Source organism: Canis aureus, chromosome 2 (genome assembly GCF_053574225.1).
Source record: "Canis aureus isolate CA01 chromosome 2, VMU_Caureus_v.1.0, whole genome shotgun sequence".
NCBI lineage: Eukaryota > Metazoa > Chordata > Mammalia > Carnivora > Canidae > Canis > Canis aureus.
This window is the reverse complement of record NC_135612.1, coordinates 46,803,908-46,830,336: the sequence shown is the minus strand read 5'-3', so window position 1 is coordinate 46,830,336 and position 26,429 is coordinate 46,803,908. Positions and strand designations below refer to the sequence as shown.

At 38.8% G+C, this 26,429-nt stretch overlaps 1 protein-coding gene across 7 annotated transcripts in view; it reads left to right on the top strand.

Annotated features, from left to right (window-relative positions):
- MCTP2 (multiple C2 and transmembrane domain containing 2) overlaps positions 1 to 26,429 on the top strand; it is a 245,520-nt gene that overhangs the window by 83,258 nt on the left and 135,833 nt on the right. For all 7 annotated transcript variants that reach the window (XM_077870909.1, XM_077870933.1, XM_077870949.1 and 4 more), the window contains 4 exons: positions 10,124 to 10,266; positions 11,054 to 11,130; positions 11,638 to 11,749; positions 15,639 to 15,674. In XM_077870909.1, coding sequence (XP_077727035.1) covers positions 10,124 to 10,266; positions 11,054 to 11,130; positions 11,638 to 11,749; positions 15,639 to 15,674 — 368 coding nt within the window. The remainder of the gene's footprint in view (positions 1 to 10,123; positions 10,267 to 11,053; positions 11,131 to 11,637; positions 11,750 to 15,638; positions 15,675 to 26,429) is intronic.

Here is a 26,429-nt window from a genome sequence, read left to right as displayed (position 1 = left end):
GCTGAAGGAAGTTTAGGGAGGCCATGTACGAGGATGCATCTGAAGGTCCCAGGAGGACTTTACTTTCAACATCTCTGTTATGCTCCATTATTTATACAAACTATAAATAGTCAAAATAAAGAAGTTCTGGTAAAACTTTATAAGTAGTTAAAATAAACAAGTTTGGTATAACTGGTAAGTTCAGATCATTCATCCCACTGTAAGTTGGTCATTGGAAATTGTTTCAGACACTGGATTTTGGTAAATTGCTTGAAGCTGTTACACTGAAGCGTCCATCCACGGGCAGGTCTTGACCAAAGTGCCATTGAGATGTTATAGATGGCAAGTTCCCTTAGAGGAGAGGAATCAATCATATTCAGGAGAAAACTTCAGGAATAGTTCGCCCAAGATGTGCTAAGTGGTAGAACACATACAGACAAATTTGAAGATGGTTGGGTAGGAAACTGTTCTTTTGTGGTTGTTAACAAGAGAACAGCTCCAGGAAGCGTGCAGCCACCACGTACAGAATGATGTGCCAGGGTAATTCTGGGAATAAGCATGTTCCCTTAACTTAATTGTAGTGGATGAAATGTGGCTTGGAATTGTGCGAGACTTGAACATACTGCTATCTTAAGTAATATGAAGTTTGCTCTACCTAGGAAAAGTTGTTTCTTCTTTCCCATGTGACTGAGGAAAAATACTCTGCATTTTCATAATGCCCATTATAGTTTCTGAAGGTCAGTTTAGAGAGTAACATTGGGACAGGAATTGATGTAGAAACCCCAGCTTAACTGCTAGGGGGCAGCAGCAGCTGTTGAAAAATCATCACTAGCTGTTTTTCTGGAAAACATTTCTATCTCTTATTTAGCTGGCCTCAAAGAAAGTCAGAACTTATGCATCCCCTATAAAAATGGCTCAGTGTTGGTTGTTTTTCTGGTAGGGAGAAAAATTCTAAGTATGTATAATATTGAGAATATTCTAAATGTATGTTTATAAATAGTTTAAATATCGCTTCTCTTAAGCCAGAGGATAAGAAAAACATCAAATTTATACTTTTCATGTTCCCAAATACTGTTTATACAGGATGAGTTCATCGATGTGTATCTCAGTTTCTCTAAAGACTTGGGAAATAACTGTTGGCTTGAATTAACTCTTAAAAACTGACAAAAGTTATCAGATATAACAAAATGTGAACTTAATGTAAAAATGTGGAGATAATTTCTTTTCACAAACAAACAGCTACTCTGAGAAATGCATTTAATTAGAAAACTTTCTAGCCTGACAACCTTTCTTTTGAAGAAACTGTATGGCTGAAGTGTTTTAGCTTGGCAAATGAGCTTTGCTGTTAGCAAAGAAAAGGAGGTTTTTTCCTACGAATATTACTTCTGCATGGATTTGTTTTTTTTTTTAATAAGTTTATTTTTTATTGGTGTTCAATTTTTTTTAATAAGTTTATTTTTTTATTGGTGTTCAATTTGCCAACATATAGAATAACACTCAGTGCTCATCCCATCAAGTGCCCCCCTCAGTGCCTATCACCCAGTCACCCCAACCCCCCGCCTACCTCCCTTTCCACCACCCCTAGTTTGTTTCCGAGAGTTAGGAGTCTCTCATGTTCTGTCTCCCTTTCTGATATTTCCCACTCATTTTTTCTCCTTTCACCTTTATTCCCTTTCACTATTTTTTATATGCCCCAAATGAATGAGACCATATAATGTTTGTCCTTCTCCAACTGACTTATTTCACTCAGCGTAATACCCTCCAGTTCCATCCACGTCGAAGCAAATGGTGGGTATTTGTCGTTTCTAATGGCTGAGGAATATTCCAGTGTATACATAGACCACATCTTCTTTATCCATTCATCTTTCGATGGACACCGAGGCTCCTTCCACAGTTTGGCTATTGTGGACGTTGCTGCTATAAACATCGGGGTGCAGGTGTCCCGGCGTTTCATTGCATCTGTATCTTTGGGGTAAATCCCCAGCAGTGCAATTGCTGGGTCATAGGGCAGATCTATTTTTAACTCTTTGAGGAACCTCCACACAGTTCTCCACAGTGGCTGCACCAGTTCACATTCCCACCAGCAGTGCAAGAGGGTTCCCCTTTCTCCACATCCTCTCCAACATTTGTTGTTTCCTGTGTTTTTCATTTTCACCATTGTCACTGGTGTGAGGTGGTATCTCATTGTGGTTTTGATTTGTATTTCCCTGATGGCAAGTGATGCAGAGCATTTTCTCATGTGCATGTTGGCCATGTCTATGTCTTCGTCTGTGAGATTTCTGTTCATGTCTTTTGCCCATTTTATGATTGCATTGTTTGTTTCTTTGCTGTCGAGTTTAATAAGTTCTTTATAGATCTTGGATACTAGCCCTTTATCTGATATGTCATTTGCAAATATCTTCTCCCATTCTGTAGGTTGTCTTTTAGTTTTGTTGACTGTATCTTTTGTTGTGCAAAAGCTTCTTATCTTGATGAAATCCCAATAGTTCATTTTTGCTTTTGCTTCTCTTGCCTTCGTGGATGTATCTTGCAAGAAGTTACTGTGGCCAAGTTCAAAAAAGGTGTTGCCTGTGTTCTCCTTTAGGATTTTGATGGAATCTTGTCTCACATTTAGATCTTTTATCCATTTTGAGCTTAGCTTTGTGTGTGGTGCAAGAGAGTGGTCTAGTTTCATTCTTCTGCATGTGGATGTCCAATTTTCCCAGCACCATTTATTGAAGAGACTGTCTTTTTTCCAGGGATAGTCTTTCCTCCTTTGTCGAATATTAGTTGACCATAAAGTTGAGGGTCCACTTTTGGATTCTCTATTCTGTTCCATTGATCTATGTGTCTGTTTTTGTGCCAGTACCACACTGTCTTGATGACCACAGCTTGGTAGTACAACCTGAAATCTGGCATTGTGATGCCCCCGGCTTTGGTTTCTTTTTTAATATTCCCCTGGCTATTCGGGGTCTTTTCTGATTCCACACAAATCTTAAAATAATTTCTTCCAACTCTCTGAAGAAAGTCCATGGTATTTTGATAGGGATTTCTGCATGGATTTGTATTGCAAGTTAGGAATGCTAGTTTTTAAGAACTATATTATGTATCTATGTACCAATATACACATAAATGACCATTAAGTTGATTTGTAGAAATATATTTTTGGGCACAAGGGAGACTGATATGTTATTGATTGAAGAAAGGTAAAAATATAATATGAAGGATGGTTCCTTTTTTTTTTTTTTTTTGGATGGTTCCTTTTTAAAAGGTTTTACTTAATTATCAGAGAGAGAGAAAGAAAGTGAGTAGGGGGAGGGGCAGAGGGAGAGGGAGAAAGAGAATCTCAAGCTGACTCCTCAATGAGCGAGGAGCCCAACATGGAGCTTGAACTTATGACCCCAAGATCATGATCTGAGCCAAAACCAACCAGTCAGAAGATCAACTGATGGAGCCACACAGGATCCCCAAGCCTGGTTCCTTTTTGTAAAAAGTGTGTGAGTGTGCATGTAAAGTCTAGGAACGTATCACAATATTACTAGATGGTAATAATTTTCTTTCCTTTAATGCATTTGAATATCTGCTTTTTCTCTTGTGCCCATGAGTTATATTATAAAAAGCAAAGAGAAGTTGTTTGTAATTAGAGCTTTAGTGCAGATTTATTTTATTTGCATGTTAGATTGATTCTTGAGCCAGTCAACGTGATATGGTCTATTCTACTTATCACTTCTCCTGTTACTTCTGACCATTTTTTATAACTCTCAAAATGTGGTAGTAGATAAATAGAATGCCAAGAGAACCAATATGGTTCTTTTTTAAGAAATATGGTTCTTGATCACTCTTTCCTTATGATGGACTAGAGTTGTTTTTTGTCCATCTCACTGAGCTGTCATTTCCATTGATTATATTTGCAAAACGATCTGAAATCCTCAGTGAATAACATTAGGACTGTAGGTAGAGTGGTAGCCAATACTTATGAATACTTAGGGCTTTTTAGTTTTTTAATGCAATTCTTTCTTTCCAGGAAAGCTCAGATTGTTTTAGGGAAATGTTCTCAAACCACATTGGATCTTGTAAGAAGTATGTAAGGAATTTTCTGTTCAAGTTCTGCAGAGAAAAGGTGATATGGATTTCACAGCTTTAAAGATGGCAATAGAAGGGACATTACAGAGACAAATTGGTATTTGTTATTTTAGATAGGTAAAATAAATGTATATTTAATACATATATTGTTCTATACTCACCCTTTTTAAATTAATTGGGCAATAATACTAAAAATAATAGCAATTGCAATGAGACTTTCTTGTAAATGGCTGGAGTATATGGATTCATTCAGTTCTTGAGATAATCCTGAGGTTGGTATGTATTTTTTAAAGATTTTTCTTATTTATTTGAGAGAGAGAAAGAGAGAGAGCATGAGTGGAGGAGAGGGGCAGAGGGAGAAGCAGACTCCCCACTGAGCAGGGAGCCCCATGAGGGGCTCCATCCCAGGACCCTGAGTTCATGACCAGAGCTAAAGACAGATGCTTAACTGACTGAGCCACCCAGGCCCCTGAGGTTGATATATTTTTTATAAACAGGTGAAACTAGCCATAAGGATACTGAGTAAAATTGCCCAAGAAAAGAAGTGGGGTTTTACAAAGAGGAAGTTATGATAAAGGAAAGTATGAAATTTTCATCCCTATGCCATCTTATTTCAAATATCATCCAGTCATTGATCACATATTTATAATACTTCTACTGTGCACATTTGACAAATATTGGGCATACATCTTACCTTCTAGAGCCTTGAATTTGAGGAATCTAATATTATGTTCACAGAGGCTCCAAGGAAAAGTTTTTTTTTTTTTTTTATGTTTAAATCATTTCCTGAAATACAGAGTAGAAAAGTTTTGAGCTGTTTGTGTTGTTGTTGTCTTAACGTGGTTCATGGTTTTAGTGAAGTTCAGTATTCTGTCCACTGAAATTCCAGGGAAGGAAGTGGTAAACAGCTTCTCCCAGTGGTTTTGATGACCTAACACTTTCAGTCCACGGAGCATCCCTGCAGGTGACATTCTGCGGAGCATGCTCAGTGAAGCCCTGTATTGCCTCCTCTGATGGTCCGGGTGCAGCATTTTGCTCGGCCCCCAACTCCCTGGGGCTGCCTTATCTCGAGCACCAGGTTTTCTTGCTTTCCCTAGTTTCTTCTGCCTCCTTCATTATAAGCGGCTGCCAGATTTATATTTCTTAAGCTTGGCTCTGATCATTTTTACTTTCCTGTTCCATACCTAAACCTGACTTTCCTTCCCTCCTCACACTGAAATAATTCCAGATGGACAAAAGACTTATATACATAAATGAAAAAATACAAGATCAGAGGAAGGAAACATAGCTGAACTTATTTAAAATCTTACAGTGAGAACATTTCTTCCAAGCAAGATGTTAAACTACAAAGCCATAAATAAAACTTTGGTAAATTTGACTAAATAAAAGTGAAAAAAAATTATTGCAAGAAATAGCTTAAGCATAAACAAATTATGACAAGATTTATAACCAATAGCTGATTTCCTTGATTAAAGACTCATTCAAATCCTGAAGCAAATAACAAACTATGAGACCTTAGAAAAATGGACAAATGATATGAATGCGAATTTCCCTGACAAAGAAATACAAAGGCAGGTCACTAAAATACAAAAGATCCTAAACTTTATTCAAAATGTCAAAGTTAGAGAAAAATTGAGATACTATTTTTCCACCTGCTGTTCTTTTAAAATAAAGGCACATAATAACATCCAGTTTGAGGAGCATGCAGAGAAACAAAAACAAGTACAAAACATATACTTTTGGCGGGAATGTAAATTTGATGAACTTTGGAAGAGCCATTTGACAATGTCTATGCAAACCAGAAAGGGCACATATTTATGTGCCTGGCAGTTTTTCCAAAGTTAAAAATTTCCTCTGAATATACTCACTTATGCACTCCAAGAGAGTCATACAAGAATGCTTATTATAGTATTGATGGTACTAGTTAAAAAAAGTGGAAGTGATGTAAATATCCATTATTTGGTGGCTAGTGATGTAAGTAATGAAAATTTAAGCAGTGGATTAAAAAAAATACCTGGTGAACCTGTATTGCTTTAATTGTGAAAGCATGAAGTCCAATGCATGTAATATGATTACACCTGCGTTAAAATCAATTTTTGTATCTTTTTTCCTATACTAAACCTATGAAACCAGCCCATTAGAGGAATGAGAATGAGGAAAGTCAGAGTCAGAATAGAGATTCTCTTTTTCATTTCATACCTTTCCAAGACCTGTGCATGTTTTATGTGTGTTAAGAAGTTTTTTAAAAAGGGCACGTGGGTGGCTCAGTGGTTGAGCATCTGCCTTTGGCTCAGGTGGTAGTCCTGGGGTCCTGAGATCGAGTTCCATATTAGGCTCCTTGCTGGGAGCCTGCTTCTCCCTCTGCTATGTCTCTGCCTCTCTGTGTGTCTCATGAATAAATACATAAAATCTTTAAAAAAAATTAAAAAAAAAGAAATTAAAGAAAAAAAACCAAGAAAGACAAAAACACCCTGTATTTCTTACCGAACAAAACTAAATTCCTTATTTTGTTATTTTAAAGCACTTTGACCCTGGAGGTGCCTGAGTGGCTCAGATGTTGAGCATCTGCTTTCCACTCAGGCCATGATCTCAGGGTCCTGGGATCAAACCCCACTTTGGGCTCCTGCTCAGTTGGGCATCTTCTCCCTCTGCCTGTCTTCCTGCTTGTGTTCTCTTTGTCTCTGTCTCTCAAATAAATAAATAAATAAATAAAAATCTAAAAAAAAAAAAAAGTAAGTAAAGCACTTTGGCTTGGTTCAAATCTGCCTTTTCAATTTTATTTCTCATTGTATTTTTTCTCACTTAATGTCCAGATCAGTTGAAATGCTTACTTGGCGCCACACAGATCTTGCCATTTGGGTCTCCTTCCTGCTCCCCAGCTTCACTGCCATTTTCTCCTGCTAAAATGACCTCAGATCTTCTCCGTGTGTTCGGGTCCACCCATATTTCTACCAGCACCTTTTTTTCCAGACTCCACGGCCACCCCAGCTTGGGCTCATCTCTTCTACCTGTGAGCTGTTACCACCTCTGAGTTCAGTTCTATTTTGATACTTACCCCCTAGTTATATTTATGGTGTCCCTGCTGCCCGCCAGGTACAGGAGACTGGACTGAAGCAGGATCTGGGACTCATTTACCTTGGTGACCCCTGCCCCCCATCGTGCCGAGCCCTGGGGCAGCCTCTGAAATCAGCCTTCAGGGTTTGTAGCACGTGAGCAGTGTCAGCAGGCCTGGCAGGTAGAGTCCAGGGAGGGTTGGCCGAGCGTCATGTCACTGAGTAGGAGCAGAAGTAAGGACATCCGCACATTGTGGGCACGAGGGTCGGAGGACCCGTGAAGGGCTGTGAGCCTGTCTCGGCAAGCATCGAACCCCCATGTGTTTGGAGTGCGGCAGGAAACTCAGACCCTTGATGCTTACCATCTTGATCTTCCGAGTCCGAGGTTGTGTGACCCCCACTGGGTCCACAAGGGCAGAATCAGTGGCCCCATCAGGACGGGGGCGCCCGTCTGGCCTCCTGGCCTCATTCTCCTCCCAGAGCACCACACCACCTCTTTCTTCCAAGGAGCCTCATTGTTGGTGAAGGTCCCAGTGAAAAAAAGGTTAAAGTCCACCCATTCAGGTGTCATCTCATCATTTGTATAATCGGGGAGTTGCATTCCTGAGCAGCCGACCCCTTTTCAGAACCTGCCTAGTTGAGATGTCACTTCCCTGACAGTGAGGCACTTAGGCTCACGGAGAAAAATCACAATGTGCTCCCTCCCTTTCTCAAATTTTCCCTAACAATTAATGCCACACTAACTTGACACTCTCTTTCCTTGTTTGGCTTTGTAAACCCTGGTCCCTTTTTCTATTAATTCCAGACATTAATATTTTCTTTCACGCAACTGACGCCATTCACCCGTGAAACCGTTTGAACATTATGTAGCTGTCAAGATGCCTGGGGATTACCCAGTATGCTTTGCCTGTGAGAAAGTGACACCACCGAGGTCTGGTTTTGAGATGTTTATTTTGAGAGTACGCTGACAAGCATGAAGTCCCGATCCCAGAGTGGCAATTTCATTTAATTAAAGGCCTCTTTTTATTATAGTTTTCCCCCCACATTTTTTTTTTATATATATATCAGAATGATTGTTAAAGTCTGACTTGCCAGAGGTGTTCTCTTGTACTATAAAAGGGAGTGAAGGGGGCGGGGGTGCATTGCTCACTCACTAGTGACTATTCCACTGAATGGCTGTGAATGCATTCCTTTTTACTGTCCTGTTCAGAGCTGCCAGTTGACATGGTGTGCATGTGTGTGTATGTGTCTGCGTGTGTCCAAGTTTAAAATAAAGACTGCTGGGCTTCTGTCCCTGTGTTGCCAAACTTAAAACGTGAGAGTTGAGTACATTGCGTATTTGTATATGCTTGCGATTTAATTTCTTGGTCTTGAAGTTAGAAGTCTTACCATACTGGAAGGCTACCAGCCGAATTATACCTTGGTTAATCTATTGAGGCTTTTAAAAAATGCACAGTATCTTACTTTATTGCGAAATTTCTTTCTGTTCAAATAGTTGGGGAGGGTATTGCACTTGTGTTCAGTAATTTTTAATACAGCAGCTAAATAAAAACCTGAAAAAGGAGCTAACGAAAAGAAAAGCTTAAGGTAATTAAGGAGGGCATTACTGATTTGGTAAATGTTTGCAACAGAGTGGCCTAATTAATTTTTGAGATGATACCTTAGACTATTTTGGCTTGACTTTATAGTAGGAATTCACGTCCATAAATATATGGGGGCCTGTGTTGGGCACTGTCCACGGCATGCAGATATATATATTATATTATATTATATTATATTTTATTTTATTTTATTTTATTTTATTTTATTTTATTTTATTTTATATTATATATATTATATATGCAGATTATATATAATATATATATCTTACACATATATCCATCCCAGATATATTTACCCAACAGGTAAAACAGACTGTTGGTCTTTGGACACTGAATCATGTTGTCTGTTTCACAGTTAATTACAATATCATAACTCCTGAAATTAGATTTTTTTCTTTCTTTGTGACATTATTGGCTGGCCTTCGGCTATCTCCTCACTGATTGTTCATTCCTTTGTGCCTTCTTTATTCATCATTCACTGGGTAACACTGCACTAGTATGTCCCAAGTATTCAAGTATGACGGCATGCTTGCAGGTGTGCAACAGACCTGCAAAACACAGAATTCATGGTTTCTGTTTACAGTGCTCTTCCCCACCCCCATCCCGCTGCCCCTCAGCTGATCTGAAATTGTGGAGGAGGGTTTGACATCAGCCCTTCTTTCTGCTTTGGATATAGTGGCTGGAGAGATATTATTCATTCTCTTTGGTGTCTGTTTCAAAGCTCCCCAGGAAGAGCTGGGCGGGTCAGGGGTGTTGGCCCTGAGGCCAGCGGAGGGCCTGGCTGGTGTGGCTGTTCCCCCAGCCAGGGCCAAACAATGCTCGCTGGCTTTTCTGCAGGTGCAGGAGGCAGCAGAGAATGACAACTTTGTCAATTTAATCTCTATGCTCCCCGTTCTAGTCTTTCGTCCTCTTGCCCCATCTTTTGAGCCAGTGGTTCCAGAGATGGATTTATTTATTATGATTACATTCTAAAGTACAGATTTCTGTTGAGTCAGACCTCTGGCCAAGTGTTTGAAAATAGTTTCTTTCCCTTTTCACTGACTTGCTGCCATTCTTGGGAGGGGTTGGTTTCTCCTCAGGATTCCTGACACCGTTGGCTGGTGCCGGTGGATTTTGTGTCTTGAATTTTTGTGGCTAATGTAGTGATGACATAACCCAGAATGAAATGAAACAGAAAAAGCTGAAGGAGCCCATTTGTATTATGCCACTGAGGGCAAAGAATGATCAGTCATTTACCCCAAATTGTTTCATTTTTCTCTACTTGCCCCCTCTGGGGCCTTCAGTCCATGCACGGGGAGACATTTGTTCTGGGCGTGCTCCGTGAAATGCTTTGAGCCAGGGGAGTGTGGAAAGAATCCTTAGTTAACGGAGATCCTGGGCTTTTACGTATATTTTTAAAACCTGTCTTGCTCTCTTTTTTCTTTAAAGGCACGAGCGATCCCTATGTGAAATTTAAGCTGAATGGGAAGACGCTGTACAAAAGTAAAGTCATATATAAGAACTTGAACCCAGTTTGGGATGAGATAGTTGTACTTCCAATTCAAAGCCTTGATCAAAAGCTACGTGTGAAGGTAATCACAGATGGCTTTCAAATCTGCTCTTTTATTAAAAGCATTGATTTCTCAGCAATCTTTGCCCCCTTAAAAAGGCAACGTTCCCAAATTCCTTTATTATTATTAAGCTCTGGGTAAAACATCTTAGAGAAGAAGGGATTATTTATACCTTCCATTGAAACTATATGTTTTTCTCAGATCAGTGGTGTATACTCCACAGAAAATCAGAGTGAAAATAATATCTCCATTGATTGTATTTAAACTTACTGCACGTGGAAGAATTATTACTGCTGGTGTAGTGGCGACAAGAAGGAAAGCCTTTCTCATTAGGAATAACTTTATACTTAATAGAGCTTTAAGCTACTGGTTGTAAGCATCAATTGCTCTAACATCTGGGTTAAAGCTGCATGAGTTGAATGCAGGATGGGATTGCTATAGAATATTTAGCAAATTTCTATTTAATTGGCAGATCTGCTCACCGTGGAAAATACTAAATCTTAATGAGAGACCATTTAAACTACAGGGACTGATCCATTGTGCATAACATTTTAGTGCATATGAATACTGCCTTAAGAGTATTTTCTGCTGTTGTTTTGGTGGTAGTAGGCAAAATGGGCAAGTTTGCATAATCTTTGTTCTTGCCATCGGCATGCCCTAATTCTCCATTAACTGTACTGTGCAAATTATTTTTTGGGTCTAGAAGACTGAATTCAAAATTCCCAGCCAATTGCATTTATTAATAGTTCGATAAATTTACTTGGTTTACCGTATTAATTTGTGTTCCTGGTCTCTTCCCTCTTTGTAGGTATATGATCGAGATTTAACTACATCTGATTTCATGGGTTCTGCATTTGTCATTCTCAGAGATCTTGAGCTTAACAGGTATTGTATTTTTACCTTCTAATTATTATTTTGAATTTTAGAGGGAACTCAAGATAATGTTAAGTGACATTTGTTTAGATCAAATGACAAAAAAAAAAAATCTGAATACATGAAAGAGTGCTTTAAAATGTGAATTTTCAATGATTTTATCATTTATCTCCCAAACATTAAATCTTCCACAATGCATTCTGAAATGTGTATTGGATTTTGAACTGTTAATATTCAGGTTCATTAACCTACCTAACCTAAAAATAAAACAAATATTTAAATTTTATTTGGGCAGTAAGGGAAAAGAATCCATTAACCAACTGTTGAATTAGGCAATGCCAAGCAGTTCCCCTACTCTGAAGATGGTTGGGTTATTTTTACCAGATCTGGTGCTTTTTAAAACTCCCGTCACAGGCTTATACAGAGGTAGGAGACTTTTTCTGTAATCTCTCGATGCATTATGAGACTACCTAGTACTGCCCATAAGTGCTTATGTTATTTGTTGCTTTTTGCTTATAGAACAACTGAACATATTTTAAAATTGGAAGACCCAAACAGTTTAGAAGAGGACATGGGAGTGATTGTGTTAAATTTGAGCCTAGTAGTAAAACAGGGTGATTTCAAGAGACATGTAAGTATGACTCTTTTGTTCTTTTCAAAGTTCTTCATTGCAATTGTCCTTTGATAACTGGGTTACCAGATGGCTGGCATTTTTTGGTAATTATTTTTGGAGGGAAACAAATAATTGTGCCAAGATGTAAAGTATCTATCTGTGGTTCTATGCATCCTTTCTTTTGGAACTCTGGAAAGAAAATCCTTTAAGGAATGATCTCAGCTTTGGCTAGGGATGCGGATGGTATTCCTATTATTAAAATGTATATTTTCTTAAGTGGTACGGTTTTCTTAAGTGGTACGGTTTCCATTAACTATTTTCTTAAGTACTGGGTGACCTAGACATTATTCAGTTATGCAAAGCAGTTCCCAGGATTTAATTATTATAGTGTACATTATTAAGGTGAACAAATACATATTTGTAGCATTCCAGTTTATTTTGTTTTCTTTTAGCTTCATATTTCCTGTTGAGAGTACTTTTGGGAAGATATAAATTTTAATATCCTCTGATCTATTATTACATGGATGTTTCTAGTTAATGCATGGCCTATTGAAGATCTCTCTAACACCAACAAAGCAATGGATTTTTTGATGATTTGACTGAGACTCTGTTTTTATGAGAAAATATGTGAATACAAATCATAATCTTATTTTATATTCAGGGGTCAGACCTTATAATTCCAAGAATTAAAATAAGAACAAAAAGCATCTTTGATTGTAACTTACTTGAAAGGCGTTTTTAAAGCCAACTAAAATACCTACTTGGAAAAGGACTAGAATGTGTTCAAATTTAAGCATGTTTAGAATGTGGTAGGAAAATCTGAAGCCTATTTATAAATTAGGCTCCAGTAGTACTTCTTGAATTGAGTCAGTGGGGTCGATGAGGAGAATATTCTTCATTTTGACATCACCTTTGCTTTTAGTTGTAATTTATTTTCATGGTGAAAATCAGGACTGATTTACTAGTAAACTCACAGAAAATAGCAGAAAGGAATAGCAAAGCTGCACAGTGATTTTTCAGTTGCCAGAGAGTCAACTAAATCATCGCTATTTTTAATTTGAATTCTTTACTTGAAGCATTTACTTGACAGTAACTGGGGCAAAAAACCCTCCCATTTATTAATTTTTAAATAAATAGTACTTTTGAAACTTGAAACCTCAGTAAAGCTGATATTTTGATGTTAAAAGTACCTTTAATTGGTATTGAAAATAAACTTTTTTTTTTTCCTATCCAACATAGTGAAGGAGAGGTTTCTTTAGCTTCTCTTAGCCTTGACAGTATTGCTACTAGATTCGGTGTCAGTGTGTGTAGTAGGTGGCTGGTTCCTTGAGCTGGATGCCATGCTAAAATAACATGCATTGCACATAAGTATCATTTGCCACCATGGAGCGATTGCTATCTGAGATGTTCTGAAAATTTTCTTATATATTTAAGTGGGGTTTGGAAAGTTGGATACTTTTTCATGAAAAGAGCTGCATATTTATTCCTGTTGTGAGTGTTTCTGTAGTATGTTGGATTATGTTTAACAGGCACATCGGCCCTTAAAATATTTTTAAATATTGCCAAAATTCAGAGTTTTAAAGTAATGCCAGTTTAGTTAAAAATTTATTTCAAATTGCAGAGGTGTTAATAATGGATGCTGCCCGAATTTGCTTTTATAAAACATCTCAAAGAATATCTTTTCAGAGTCCTAGGAGGAGCCACACTTGTCATCTTACTGAGTTCGACCACCCCCGACTTCTTTTTAAGAGTTTGCCAGACTGTGTATCTGCTTGCTCCTGTGCTTTCTCATTTTCTTTCTTCTTTGCTTGTCTGGAAGAGGTCTATTATACAACATATTTCTTGCATATATATTTTATGGGGCATTATAATATAGGAATCCTTGCCTATTCTCATTTATTCTGATCGGTAGTTTTATTTTTCTGTTTATATACTTGATCAAAGTATACCCAAGCAAGGAATAATCTAACCTATGCAGCGTGTATGGGGCCCTTTTGGATAGAGTGGGTATCAGAAAACATTTGCTCTTTTCATCAAGTGAATATTTAAAGACATTCTTAATGTGGGATTTTTAAATGGCAATAACTAACACTCAAGACTGGAAAGATAATAGATTATTCAACTGGGAATCATTTGTAAATTTCCATCATCTAATTTTTGTTGCCTTAGAACCAGGCTAACAAAAATCTGAACACAAGCAAAATGTCTATGAACTCACCCTCACATCCAGGGGTGTAAGTGTATATGGGTGTGGTGCTGAAGGCAGGTGTATTGGAAGGCAGGTGCTGGGTAGAAGGCTGACAAACCCACCAACTGGTTCTTTTTATTGGGTTATATTTAAAATTGTGGGCTTGGTCATCAGACTGCCTGGATTTGAATCCCAACTCCACTACTTTCATGCTTTGGGAAGTTAAGTGATCAGGTCACATTCACAGAATTATTTAACCTCTTTCAACCACAATTTCCTCACATGTGAAATGGGGATTTAAAAAAAAAAACTATTTTACAGGAATGTGAAGATGGAGATTATGAAATCTAGTGTTTGGCATGTGGTAGGCTGTCAATATATGGTAGCTCTTAGTACCGTGGTAAGCAGACAGGATATTTATTTTCCATTAATTTCCTTACCTATTTTGTTTAATTTTTATGATTGTTAAAAAAAATCAGATGAGTTATATGTTAGAGAGCCCTAAATAGACATTTGTACCTATAAGATGCTAATTCATTTTGGTGGTTGTTTTGGGTGAAAATACTTGTTGTCATGATGTTGGGAAAATAGACAAAGAACTGACTTTAATACCCAGATTGTAGCATCTATAACTGTGTGTCACATGTAAATGTCGGAACTCACAGTTTAACCAGGGGAAGTGCTTTATTTTAATAAAGAATATGTCCAAGTCATTTCTGCACCAGTGTTCCTAGTTGCTGGTCACTGGAAGGTAAGTGGATTTCCTCCCAAGAGTATTTATATTCTGGTTTCTAATTGATTGGGAAGACATATTGGCAAAGTGGATAGGTCATTTGCCTAAAGGTATTTTTTCCTTAAGCATAATAGTAAATGTGGTCTGCTCGATTAGATTCATAATTGTACTGTAATCTCCCAAATTTATCCAAGCTTTAACATCCAGTTAGCTGGCTAACCAGCCAGAGTAGAGCTTCGCAGTCCTGGACAGTGACAGGGGTAATGAGAGGATTTTGCTAGGGAAGAATTTTAATTGTAGATGAAATTCAGCAGCCTTAGCATGACAAATGAGAGATCAAAAGAGAACAGTGGTGAAGTTACTTGCTGTTCAGAAAATTTGTTCCTCCCTCCCTCCGTGCTATATAGCCTATTTTTCTTAATTGTGCAGAAACAGCTTGGATTTTTTCCATTATTATGAATATTGAGAGTTGCTCATTGAGGGCAAAAGGAATGATTTTTTTAATTATTGTTTTTTTTAGTATCTAAAAGTATGGAAGCCTAAACATGCATTCATATATTGTCCATAAACTTCTTAAACATTTTTAGAATACTATTGAATATTTCAAGTAGGAGAAATCTCCCTTTCCAATTTGCTTTTAGACCTGAAATTATAGAGCTTTAAGACAGTGAAAATCATTTAAAGGATCGAGAGCCTTCTCATACTAAGAACTGGTACTCGTAAAGATTGAGCAGTATTCATATGTTGCCGTCTCCTCATTATTGAATACTAGGAGAAAATGATGTCTCACAATCACAGAAATGTGATTTTCCTGTTTCTGTTTTCTTGATCAAATGTGTTGTCTCTGGAAACTGGGAATTCAGGTGTTAGTTGTTTGAATATAATATGCATATTTGGCTGATATAATAATAGAATGCTGTTATTAATGATTCTATTTCTCTCTTTCCTTTTACCATTTTTCATCATTCAATGGGTTCAATATCCAGCGTTGGTCAAATCGGAAGCGACTGAGTGCCAGCAAGGTAAATGTACCTGTTTTTTTCTTTACATCATTTGGGGAAAAGTTCATCTTTGTACAAACACAGACATACACATGATTGGTATTATCCAACTGTCATACATAGTAACAGTATTCTCTTCCTCTCACTGTTGCTACGAATAGAAAGGAAACAACCTCCCTTTTAAATTTCATTTTAAATGAAACTTCATTTAAAATGAAATTTAAAAGCGGCATAGCCAGATGTTTGAATGTATACATGTTTTAGTGGTGACATTTTATATGTACCAGCCATGTTAGAATGTTCCACTTCATTAAGCCTGGATTATTTGGAGTGTAGTGCTGTTAGAATTAGCCCTGTAGGAAGTTATATGCCACTACATGGAAACTAGCTTTGGTGTTGTAGGGGCAATGAAAAGATTAATTGAGAGGAATATGTGGTATATTTTATAAATCTCTTTTATATTACTCTTATATTTACCATTTATTACGTTGGTTGCTGAGAGTTTCTTGAAAGATTTCTTCATGAAGTACCAGGGATTTTTTTTTTTTTACATTGCTAGTATCTTTTTAAGCAATTATAAACTGTTGTCCAATTTGTAAAAGCTCTGCGTGTATCAAGGTAGAAAAGCATGATTTATCTGGTTATTAAATTAGTACTTTGTGAGTGACTACATGTCAAAATTGGTGTGAACATACACAAAACCAGAAAAGTATTTATAACTTAATTTTGCTGCTCTGCTACTTTTAAAAGAGAAAAAAAACAACATGGCCGTGATGTGCGTGGGTATTTGGCAAATAACCTGACGATCTCTGTAGATGCATTTGCACACACTTAGGTGCACAAGTGCACGCCAGCTCTCATTTCCAACCTCACCATACAACAGCTATTTACTTCTCTGTAAAATAAGGTGATTGAAACAAAGGCTTTGTGAGTTTGTAAAAGTGCATGTGTGAAATGGGGGGGGGGGGGCGGAGAGAGAATTGTCCTCTGACTAACACTAGGCGTTTGAGAAGAAAGATGAACTTTCTAAACCTTCCTTTTTAAAATCTGAAGGAATCAAAGCCCGCCTTCCACTAAAACGTATATCCTTTGCATTTTGAACACTCTAAAAATAACTCCAATAAGTTGTTTTGTTCACCAGGTCACTTGGTTTGCAAGACTCTGGTTTCTTGGTTTCTTTTTGTTTTTGTTTTTGTTTTGTTTTGTTTTGTTTTAGAAATAAAATTAAGAGACAATAAATAATAATGTGCAGCTGTCTCAAACATTCCCCTAACTTTTGTCTTATTCCTTTATAGTCACTAGAGGGTAGGAGAACATCATTTCTTGCCACAGAAGGGAGCCCTTCTCTTGCTCTCCCATATTAAGAGCTTCTGTAACCATCCGAAGCAGTAAAGTTTCCCGGCATGCTTTGGAGAAGCCTGACAAAGCAGTATTTTCTCGTTTATTGATTCTGCTGTGCACTAAAACACTGGTACTGTACATCAATAACCATCTTTAGTTAGGGAGCTCCAGCCTGTGGAAGAACATAAAGGCTAGAAAGAAAAATTGTGAGCTTGGGGAATATTGGAGCCTAGGGAGGACAAGAGAGGTTATGGGAGGATGAGCGAAGGAATGAGGAGGGAGACAAGAAATGTTGACGGCCTGGATAGAGACATCACAAATGCGAAAGGCACAGAGGATCCTGGAGAGCAGTATTTATATCTGTCCTGTGGTCTGGTGTCTTACCACAGAGCTGCCGTGTTCTTTTTTTCCTTCTCTCGTTGTGGTTTCTAGAATTTTGACTTCAGTGCACTGGGCTCTGAGACTTAATAAACGCCCAGACCTGGGGCATGTGTTTAATAAAACCTCAGTGGAATAGAGCCGTGGAAGGCCACTCCTGATCTTACACGGGAGGTGTGCTTTGTAGGTTGATGAAGGATTTCAACTGATGGGTCGACTTTTTTGCTACTTAAGAGTTTGCGGTTTTTGGAGGAAGATTCTAATTTGACTTATGAAAATGAGTCCCATGGAAAATCTGTAGGCGCAGTGATTAACCCTCTGTAGATGTAGTTAAAATGCCCTGATCAACCTATCTTGGTATTTTTTTAAACTGTAAGCTGCTTTTTTTTCTCTTTTTTTTTTTAGGATTTCCATATTATATTTAAAAACGAGGTAACAGAAGTTTGACATAGAGAAGATTACTATGCTATGAGTATCTAAAATTTTACTAGTCCTAAGTAATATATTCTCTATAAAATGTCATTGACTTTTTCACCTCAATCTTACTCTTTTAATGGCTTAACTTTATTTGGGTAATTGCCTCTTAAACCTCATGAGTTTATAATTTTGCACCATCCAAAGGGACCCAGAATGTCAGACTCTCTTCTAAAGTGTTTTCTTACTAAGTTGACCTTGACCGTAATGTGGTAAATATGTAGAAATTGCCTCTAAAAGTGGGTTTTGGTTTCACCCAGGGCCTCTGTTTACCTTCCAACGAGCATTTTAGCTTGAGAATTGAGAATTTGACTTAACAGGGCCTGAATCAGATAACTAGTTCTTTTTAGACAGTTATTCTACATAATCTTTTCTGCTAATAGGTCTGTTTCCAAACCTTACTCTTTTTCTAATGCATGTAACACTTAGAAAATTAACAGCAGTGACTTCTCTAATATCAGATAGTTTAATGCGGGGGAAAAAAAAAACACCCATAGTGATAAAAAATGGAATTGAGAAATCACTGATCATACCCAGGAATATGTGGGCATACACTCACCCACATCCTTCCCCTGTGCTTGAATTTGAGTGTGTGTAGGTCCTGTGGCTGACCACGAGTCCCCTTCCCTAGGATTTCCTTTATTTTACATGCATTTGCACTGCTGTAAATCTCTATATTTTACATGCCCCCCACCGACCACTGTTTTATGAGGACTATGCCAGCAATCTGAAGTAAGAGATATGACCTATACCACTTTTTATATATATATATGAAATTAGTTGACTCATGGTAATGTCGATTTTTTGGGTTTCTATCAGCTTTATATATTTTTTAAAGATTTTATTTATTCATTCATGAGAGACACACAGAGAGAGGCAGAGACTTAGGCAGAAGGAGAAGCAGGCTCCCTGCAGGGAGCCTGATGCAGGACTTGATCCCAGGATCATCCCCTGAGCCAAAGGCAGATAGATGCTCATCCACTGAGCCACCCAGGTACCCCAGCTTCATATTCTTATATCTTTGTACCTCTCTGTTATTACAGAGACTGGTAACCACAGAATATGTCTTCTAGGTTCCCCGGTCAGGTAGTCTCCCATTGGCTTTATGCAATGAGAGGAATTGTAGGATACTACAGTGTAGGAGAATTTCTAGGGTATCTCTTCCTTTTCCCACTGTTTTACATGCTGTCTAGACATGGACTGTGTTTTGCATTTCTCCTTATACTTGCCTTGGTTTCAGCTTCTACTAGGTGAGTCTGACTCTCTAGTCTTTACTCTTTTTGCCTCGCTTGCCTGGGGCTTGCAGATCCTCAATTCCAGGGCAAAAATCCAGCCCTACATCTGTGCAAGTACTGTTGTAACACAGCCGTTACATGTACGCATTGTCTCTAACTGGCAGGGGCAGAGTTGCCACTATATTGTAGTTGGCACAGAGACCTAATGGCCTGAAGCCCGAAGAGTTATTCTGTGGACCTTGGCAGGGAAAGTTTGTCCTCCCCCGCTCCAGCCTGAGAGTGCTAGCGAGGGCTTCCTCCTGTGGCCTACCTTAGCTTTTCTCGGCCCTGTCTGTTTGATCGCTCAGTCATCCTATACCTGGGACACTAGTTCTCTGCATTATATTCCCTCTAGTTTCAGTACCAGGAGTGGTTCGCTTTTCCTGTTGGATTCTGATGCAACCTATAGGAGCTAAACCTTTGCTTTTGGCTTTTATGTATGCTATTAAAATTGTCATTTTCTTTTCTATTCTTGTTTTTTAAGATTTTATTTATTCATGAGAGATACACAGAGAGAGACAGAGACACAGGCAGAGGGATAAGCAGGCTCCCTGTAGGGACCCCAATGCAGGACTTGACCCTAGGGCCCCGGGACCATGACCTGAGCCAAAGGTAGATGCTCAACCACTGAGACACCCAGATGCCCCTAAAATTGTCATTTTCTTTGTAAGAATCATGCATCACATGATGAGGGTTCTGCATGAATTTAGGTTCCACCATCTCTGGTTTTTCTTCTCTTTAATTCCTTTTGCTCGGTCTGTCCCTCTGTTTCTTTTTTTTTTTTTTTTTTTTTTAATATTTTTTATTTATTTATGGTAGTCACAGAGAGAGAGAGAGGCAGAGACATAGGCAGAGGGAGAAGCAGGCTCCATGCACTGGGAGCCCGATGTGGGATTCGATCCCGGGTCTCCAGGATCGCGCCCTGGGCCAAAGGCAGGCGCCAAACCGCTGCGCCACCCAGGGATCCCTGTCCCTCTGTTTCTATCTGACATCTAGGACTTATGGAAGGCAGTCTATTAATCTATGTAACTATCTCTATCTATCTATGAAGGCAGCCTATAAATCTATATATCTTTATCTAATCTCATCTGCCTAATTTCTTTGTCTATAGATCTGTCTGTATCTCTTTAACCTAATTTATTTGTCTGTATGTCTGCATCTGTCTACCTAGACATCATACTGCATGGGCCCAGTGCCAAATATCTGAACCCTGATGCCTCTGCTGCCTTGTTATGAAGTCTAGGTCAGCATTATCCTGGGCAGAATTACTTCTAAGGGCTTTCCTCATTTCCAGGGGCCTCAGTCCTGCTAGGTTAAGACCACAAATTTGTTGGCATTCTCCAACCTTGTGTGTGATCCGGACCAGAAAACCAGAGCCACAGCCTTCCTAAACTTTTCACTGAATGTCTCCTTGCAGTGACATAAAAGTCTACTTTGGCCCAAAGCCTATCACTGAGCACATATTATGTTGGCTGGAATACTGTCCTGAGGATTCAGAGATGAAATGGGCATGGCCATCATATGATTGCTGAGTCAGCGGGAGACAAGAGAGTAGGGAGGTAGGTAGGGGTATTCGGAGGGCCTGGTTAGACTTTGTACTAGCTTTGCAGGTGGGCTGAGTGCTGGGGACAGAGAAAGACTGCAGTGAATCTTATCAAATGAGAGGGAGGAAGAAGTGAATTGAGATATGATTATATAAAATAATGTAGTCCATGGCAAGTGCTCCAAAGCATTTATTATCAGGCTTCAGCCAATTGAGTTTTCAAAGTGGAGTCCCTGAACCAGCAGCATCAGCATCACCTGGAAATTGTTAGAAATGTGAATTCATGACCCTCCCCCCACCAACATTTCAGACCTCTTGAATGAGAACTTTGGGGATGGAGCCCAGCAATCTTTTAGCATGCTCTCCACGAGATTCTAAAGCATGTTCATGTTTGAGAACCATTGGCATAGACTTGAGTCTGATATGGGGTGTTGGATGGGAAGAGGAGTAGACGAAGCTAGCAGTGTGAGAAGCATAGACCTCATAAGCCAGTAGCTAGTGCTGCTAAATCTTAGGAAGGACTAGGAATAGGGTGAGGCAAGAGCTGTGCCAGGAACACAAAACAATGGAAGGGATTTAGGGGCCAGACCTGCCTGTTGCAGAAGCCTCAGAGTGAGTGCCTTGCTTGCTTCACTAATAGGGAGGTAGGACAGTCCTAGAAAGGCATGTCCCTGAAGTATTTTCCCTGAAGGAAAGGCATAGACAACATTTAACTTCAAAAACTTCTTAGGGGTTAGGGTGAAAAAGAAAATCCTATTGAATCATGTGGCCTTCATTTTTTTTTTTTTTCACTTTAGTTTTTAACGACAGAAAGTGCACTAGCAGCATTTTCCTGGTCCTAATCCCTGAGAAGTAGGTATTCATAGATTGTATCAAAATTTTAAAAATCTTAACCTAATTTTTATTTGTGAGTGCAAAAATTGAGCAATGGAATTTTTTTTTCACAATGAAAAAGTGTTAAGTTTCCCGTAAAACTTTTTTTTTTTTTTTCCGTAAAACTTTTATAGCTAATGTGTCTATACAACCTACAGATTATTCATTATCCTTGGGACTATAATCTAGTTCTCACGTACAAATTTAAATCTCATGGTCCATGTCCATGTCCTTGTGGGAAATTTAAAAGGCTTTCTTTATATGCTTATGCAAAGATTTTTGTGTGGTTCTAGGAGAATTTATGCCTACAGGATCCTCTTCGGGTGATATAAGAAGCTGCCAAGAAGGAGCTTCTCTGGGAGCCTGTTGCATGAATATATGGATCTTCTCATGTCATGCTATAAAAGCTGTTGACAATGAACAGTTGTTTTACATGTTAAAAAAGCTTGGAAGGAATATTTCAGGGAAACCTTTTGTAGACTGAATATTCTCCCATAGCTTTTCTAAGCAATGCCGGCAGAGCTGAATCTCATATTATTGTTCATTTAGCTTACAAAGTTATTTTTTTCCATGCATTTGTTTCCATTGACACCTCCTTTCTTACAATGACTTAGGAAAACTGAATAATTAGAGTCAAAATAGGATGCACTGGTGGTGTCAGAATATATATTTTTATACTCCCATAACTGAGATCATAGAAAAAGGACCCACACAGTAATTTGGCACCTAGTAGGTAGGTCTTCCTAGAAAAGTCTTACAAAAATATTTTCTCACTGCCCCTCCTTTTCATTTCTGTTTTTAAAATTTGTTTGATATTTTGTCCCACCCAGGGGAGTGCTGTGGATAATCGTCCTGTGGTATTTGTCAGCATGGTCTGTTCTGGAGTGTGGCATGGCCAGCTGTAACATTGCTTTTGATGCCTACAGGCTGTGGCCTCAGCTCCTGGACTGCATGCTACTCCTTTCAAGATCTTTCTTCTCTCCTAACCTCTCCGCCATTCTTCCTGGCCCATGACAGAGAGGAGACACCTCACTGACATGTCTGTCATTTCTGGGTTTTCTTTTGCAGTCATGCCAAGAGACTGGAGTCCACATCACCATCTTCCCAGCATGCCACTTGGCTAGAATCCTCAAATAAAGCATCTGGCCAAGCTATAATCCATTTTATATGTCCTAGGAATGATAGCCCGTTCACTGTTTTGAAAGTCTGTTCCTAGATCACAAACTTGAAGATTCTCTACTGTTGGGAGTGAAAGTTCCACAGTACTTATCTTCACCTTTGTTCCCTTTTTACCCTGCCTGCATCCTCCTTGGGATTGTCATGACCCAGAAGTAAATTGTTAGCTGAAGCTTTTCATTTTCCTGAAAGTCAGTATGGTTTTTTTAAAGGATTTATTTATCTGAGAGAGAGAGAGAGGGAGAGAGAGAACGTATGAGGGGAAGAGGGAGAGAGGGAGAAGGAAACAGACTCCTCACTGAGCATGGAGCCTAACTCAGGACTAGATCCCATAACCCTGAAAGACCAGACCATGACCTGAGCCAAGAGTTGGATGCTTAATCAACTGAATCACCCAAGTGCCCCATGAAAGTCAGTACTTTTTTGTTTTGTTTTGTTTTTGTTTTTGTTTTTAAAGATTTTATTTATTTATTCATGATATATATATAGAGAGACAGACAGAGATACAAGTAGAGGGAGAAGCAGGCTCCACGCTGGGAGCCCAATGCGGGACTCAATCCTGGGACTCCAGGACCATGCCCTGGGCCAAAGGCAGACGCCAAACTGCTGAGCCACCCAGGGATCCTCGACTTTTTTTTTTTTTTTAAGAGTTTATTTATTTATTTATTCATGAGAGACACAGAGAGAGAGGCAGAGACATAAGCAGAGGAAGAAGCAAACTCCCTGTGGGGAGCCTGATGTAGGACTTGATCCAGGATCATGCCCTGAGCCCAAGGCAGATGCTCAGGTGAGGAGCCACCCAGGTGCCTCAAAAGTCACTTATGTTTCTAAGTTAAATATAACACCTTGTATTCACTGGTAATAACTAATGTGTGTGCCTTGGATGGGAGTAACGATTTCTGTTCAGAAAAAGGGTGTGGATTTGGTGGATTGGGGGCTGAGGAAGAAAGCGCCTATGAATGAAACAACATAGGAATAGTGAAAGGTTCTGATCCTTTGGGAGGAAGGAGAAAAATAACAAAACCCTGGTGTACTATATTTTATCCTTTATGTCGGCTGAGAAATTAGGGTCAGGACCTAGAAACTTTGCTCTATCTCCTGGTGTTTGTTTCAGCTCAGGTGGGGTGGGTTTTTCCTTTGATGGGTCATTTCCTTCTCTCCTTTCACATTCCAAGCTGCATTAAGATGACAAATTTCACTTATAGGCTCAGGCACAGACATGAAAACCTGAGCTATGGAGTTAACAGAGTGAGTGCAGAGGAGTAGATTTATTGTGAGGAGACAGGGATTGTTTGAAGAGTGCAAAGGATTTGGGGAGCCCAACTCTGTATCAGAGCACACACAGGATGGCCCCAACTGTACCTGTCCCTCCCCACCAACTCTGCTCTCAAGCCCCATCTCTTGTCCAAGGCTGAAGACAAACGTTAAAGTAATTAAGACACTTCTTTAAATCACTCCCCTACCCCAGAATATGTTGCTCATGGGCGAAACTTTATTTGGACATAACCTTGTAGCGGCTTTTGCAGAAAGATGGAGGCAAAAAGAAGTAGAATAAAGGCCCTCTGTGCTTGTCTATATCTGAACTCTGCAATAAATAGTTCACTTTTCCTACTCTGCCTTTAGTAAGGGGGGAAAAAATCTTGGACAGCAAAGAGCAAGTCAGTCACATCAAACACGACTGCGTTAAATACTAAAATGTTCAAAGTCCGACTGAGATAGATAAAGGCTTTGATGGAAAGTGGATATTTCCCAGGGACATTACAAGCAATAATCCAGATGTTATGGTGTAATGCAACGAGTGTCCGTGGATAGATCAGGAGCTCCAGCCAAGCCGAGCCTGATGGAGGCTTTAGCCTTGCCCTCCCATGCTGTTCTGCCATATGGAACCTATCTCTCGGCCCCCTTAATAACCAGCTTTGGATTCCATTTTCACAGAGCTCCTAGAGCTAAGTGGGGCTGTTTTATGGACAAGTTAGATAGAAGCCTTTCCAAGATAAACATCCAATTTGAAATTAGGACATACCAAGCCACAAAATTATTTTAGGGCATATTTCATGGAAGTGCTGCCATTTTTCTTAGGCAATTGCCAGACTGTACGATGCCCTTTGATCCCATGTGGACATTACTCCCTTCTTTATAAAAAGGATTTTGAAATAGTTGCAGTGTTTAGGGAGGAATATATCTGTCGGAACTTTGAAGCATGGCCATGGGACAGGTCATGCTTTAGCTGGTTGGTTGGCAAGTCAAACTTTAAGAAGAAAGAAATTAAAAGAAAAGAAAGAATTGTAACAGGATATATGAATCAAAATCTCATTTTCCTTTTAAAAATAGAAGTTTTCAGCCAGTGTACTTAATAAGATGTATTCAGTGTATCCAGATCTATATGCTCACACAGATTTATAAACACATGTGAGTACATTTTTATATATGTGTCTATATATAGACTGTGTTATTAACATGAAATTGCTTAACTTTACTGATTTCCTTAAGTTTCATTATTGAATATATTCTATCCTCAACCAAACTGGAAACAGAAGTTAAGGAATAATTGTCCACATTGTCCCGAGGAAAGGGATTTTTTTTTTTAAATCCCATGCACCCTCCCTGCTCTGTCTCGGCACCTCCAAAACTCCTGTGCACATGTGCCTGCATTTTAAGAGAAAGGCAGCACAGGTGTGAAGTTTGAAAATGTAGATTTCCTTAAATGTGTGTTAAGGAAGTCATAAAATGACCAACTAAATACTTGGTGTGGCATTGCTGCATCATTTATTAAAAGTGGTGGAGTGACACGTGTTGGATGAGGTAAGCTGGTATATAATTAATATGATACTGACATACCATTTGTTGTGATAGATTGTAACTAACTGGTGTCCAAGCGAATTGGTGTCGAAATGATCTCGAAGATATATTGAGTAGATGACAGGAATGAATATATAGTGTTAGAAATTCATTGCTTTACTATGGTGCTTGATGCCATTTACATTCTCCAGTCCATTTATTTCTCCTTCAAATAAAGCAGCCTAGGATCATACCATTTCACGTATTGAACAGCGAACATAAATGAACTCTGCCAACAAAATGCAGCATGTGGATCATGTGGGGATCTTCATTCAAACAAACTAACCATAAAAAAGACATGGTTGAGACCTTAAGGGAAATGTGAATATGGGCTGGATATTTAACGATATTAAGGGAATTATGGTTACTTTTGTGGAGTGTGATCATGGCATGGTGCTTATGTAAAAACAAATATGCTTTCAAATATTTCAGGTGGAGAAAAATAGTGAAGGGATACATGAAATCAGAGTGGCAAAATGTTGAATCAGATGAATAAGTATGTGGAGATGTATATACCATTCTCTCTGCCTTTGTGTGTGTTTGAAAATTTACATAATAGAAATTAAAAATAAATAAAATGTGCTTGTCCTCTTTATAATTTAATAATAGGGGATGTTTGCTTTTTTCTATATTCTATTTAAGATGTGTGTGAGTGTGCATGAGTATAATAATTTAGAAAAGGAAGAAAATAAGTTAACAGTTACTGAATCTCTACTGGATCCCAGGCACAGTGCTAAATGCTTTATACATCTTCCTCTTCCCTGCAGATCTGCAAAGCTTATTTGGCTGGCTAGCTGATTGCAGGCTGTATGTGGAGTTGTGACTCTCACAGTGGTGTTGGGCTTTTTAGTAGTAGCCCAAGGAATACAGGGAAGTGTG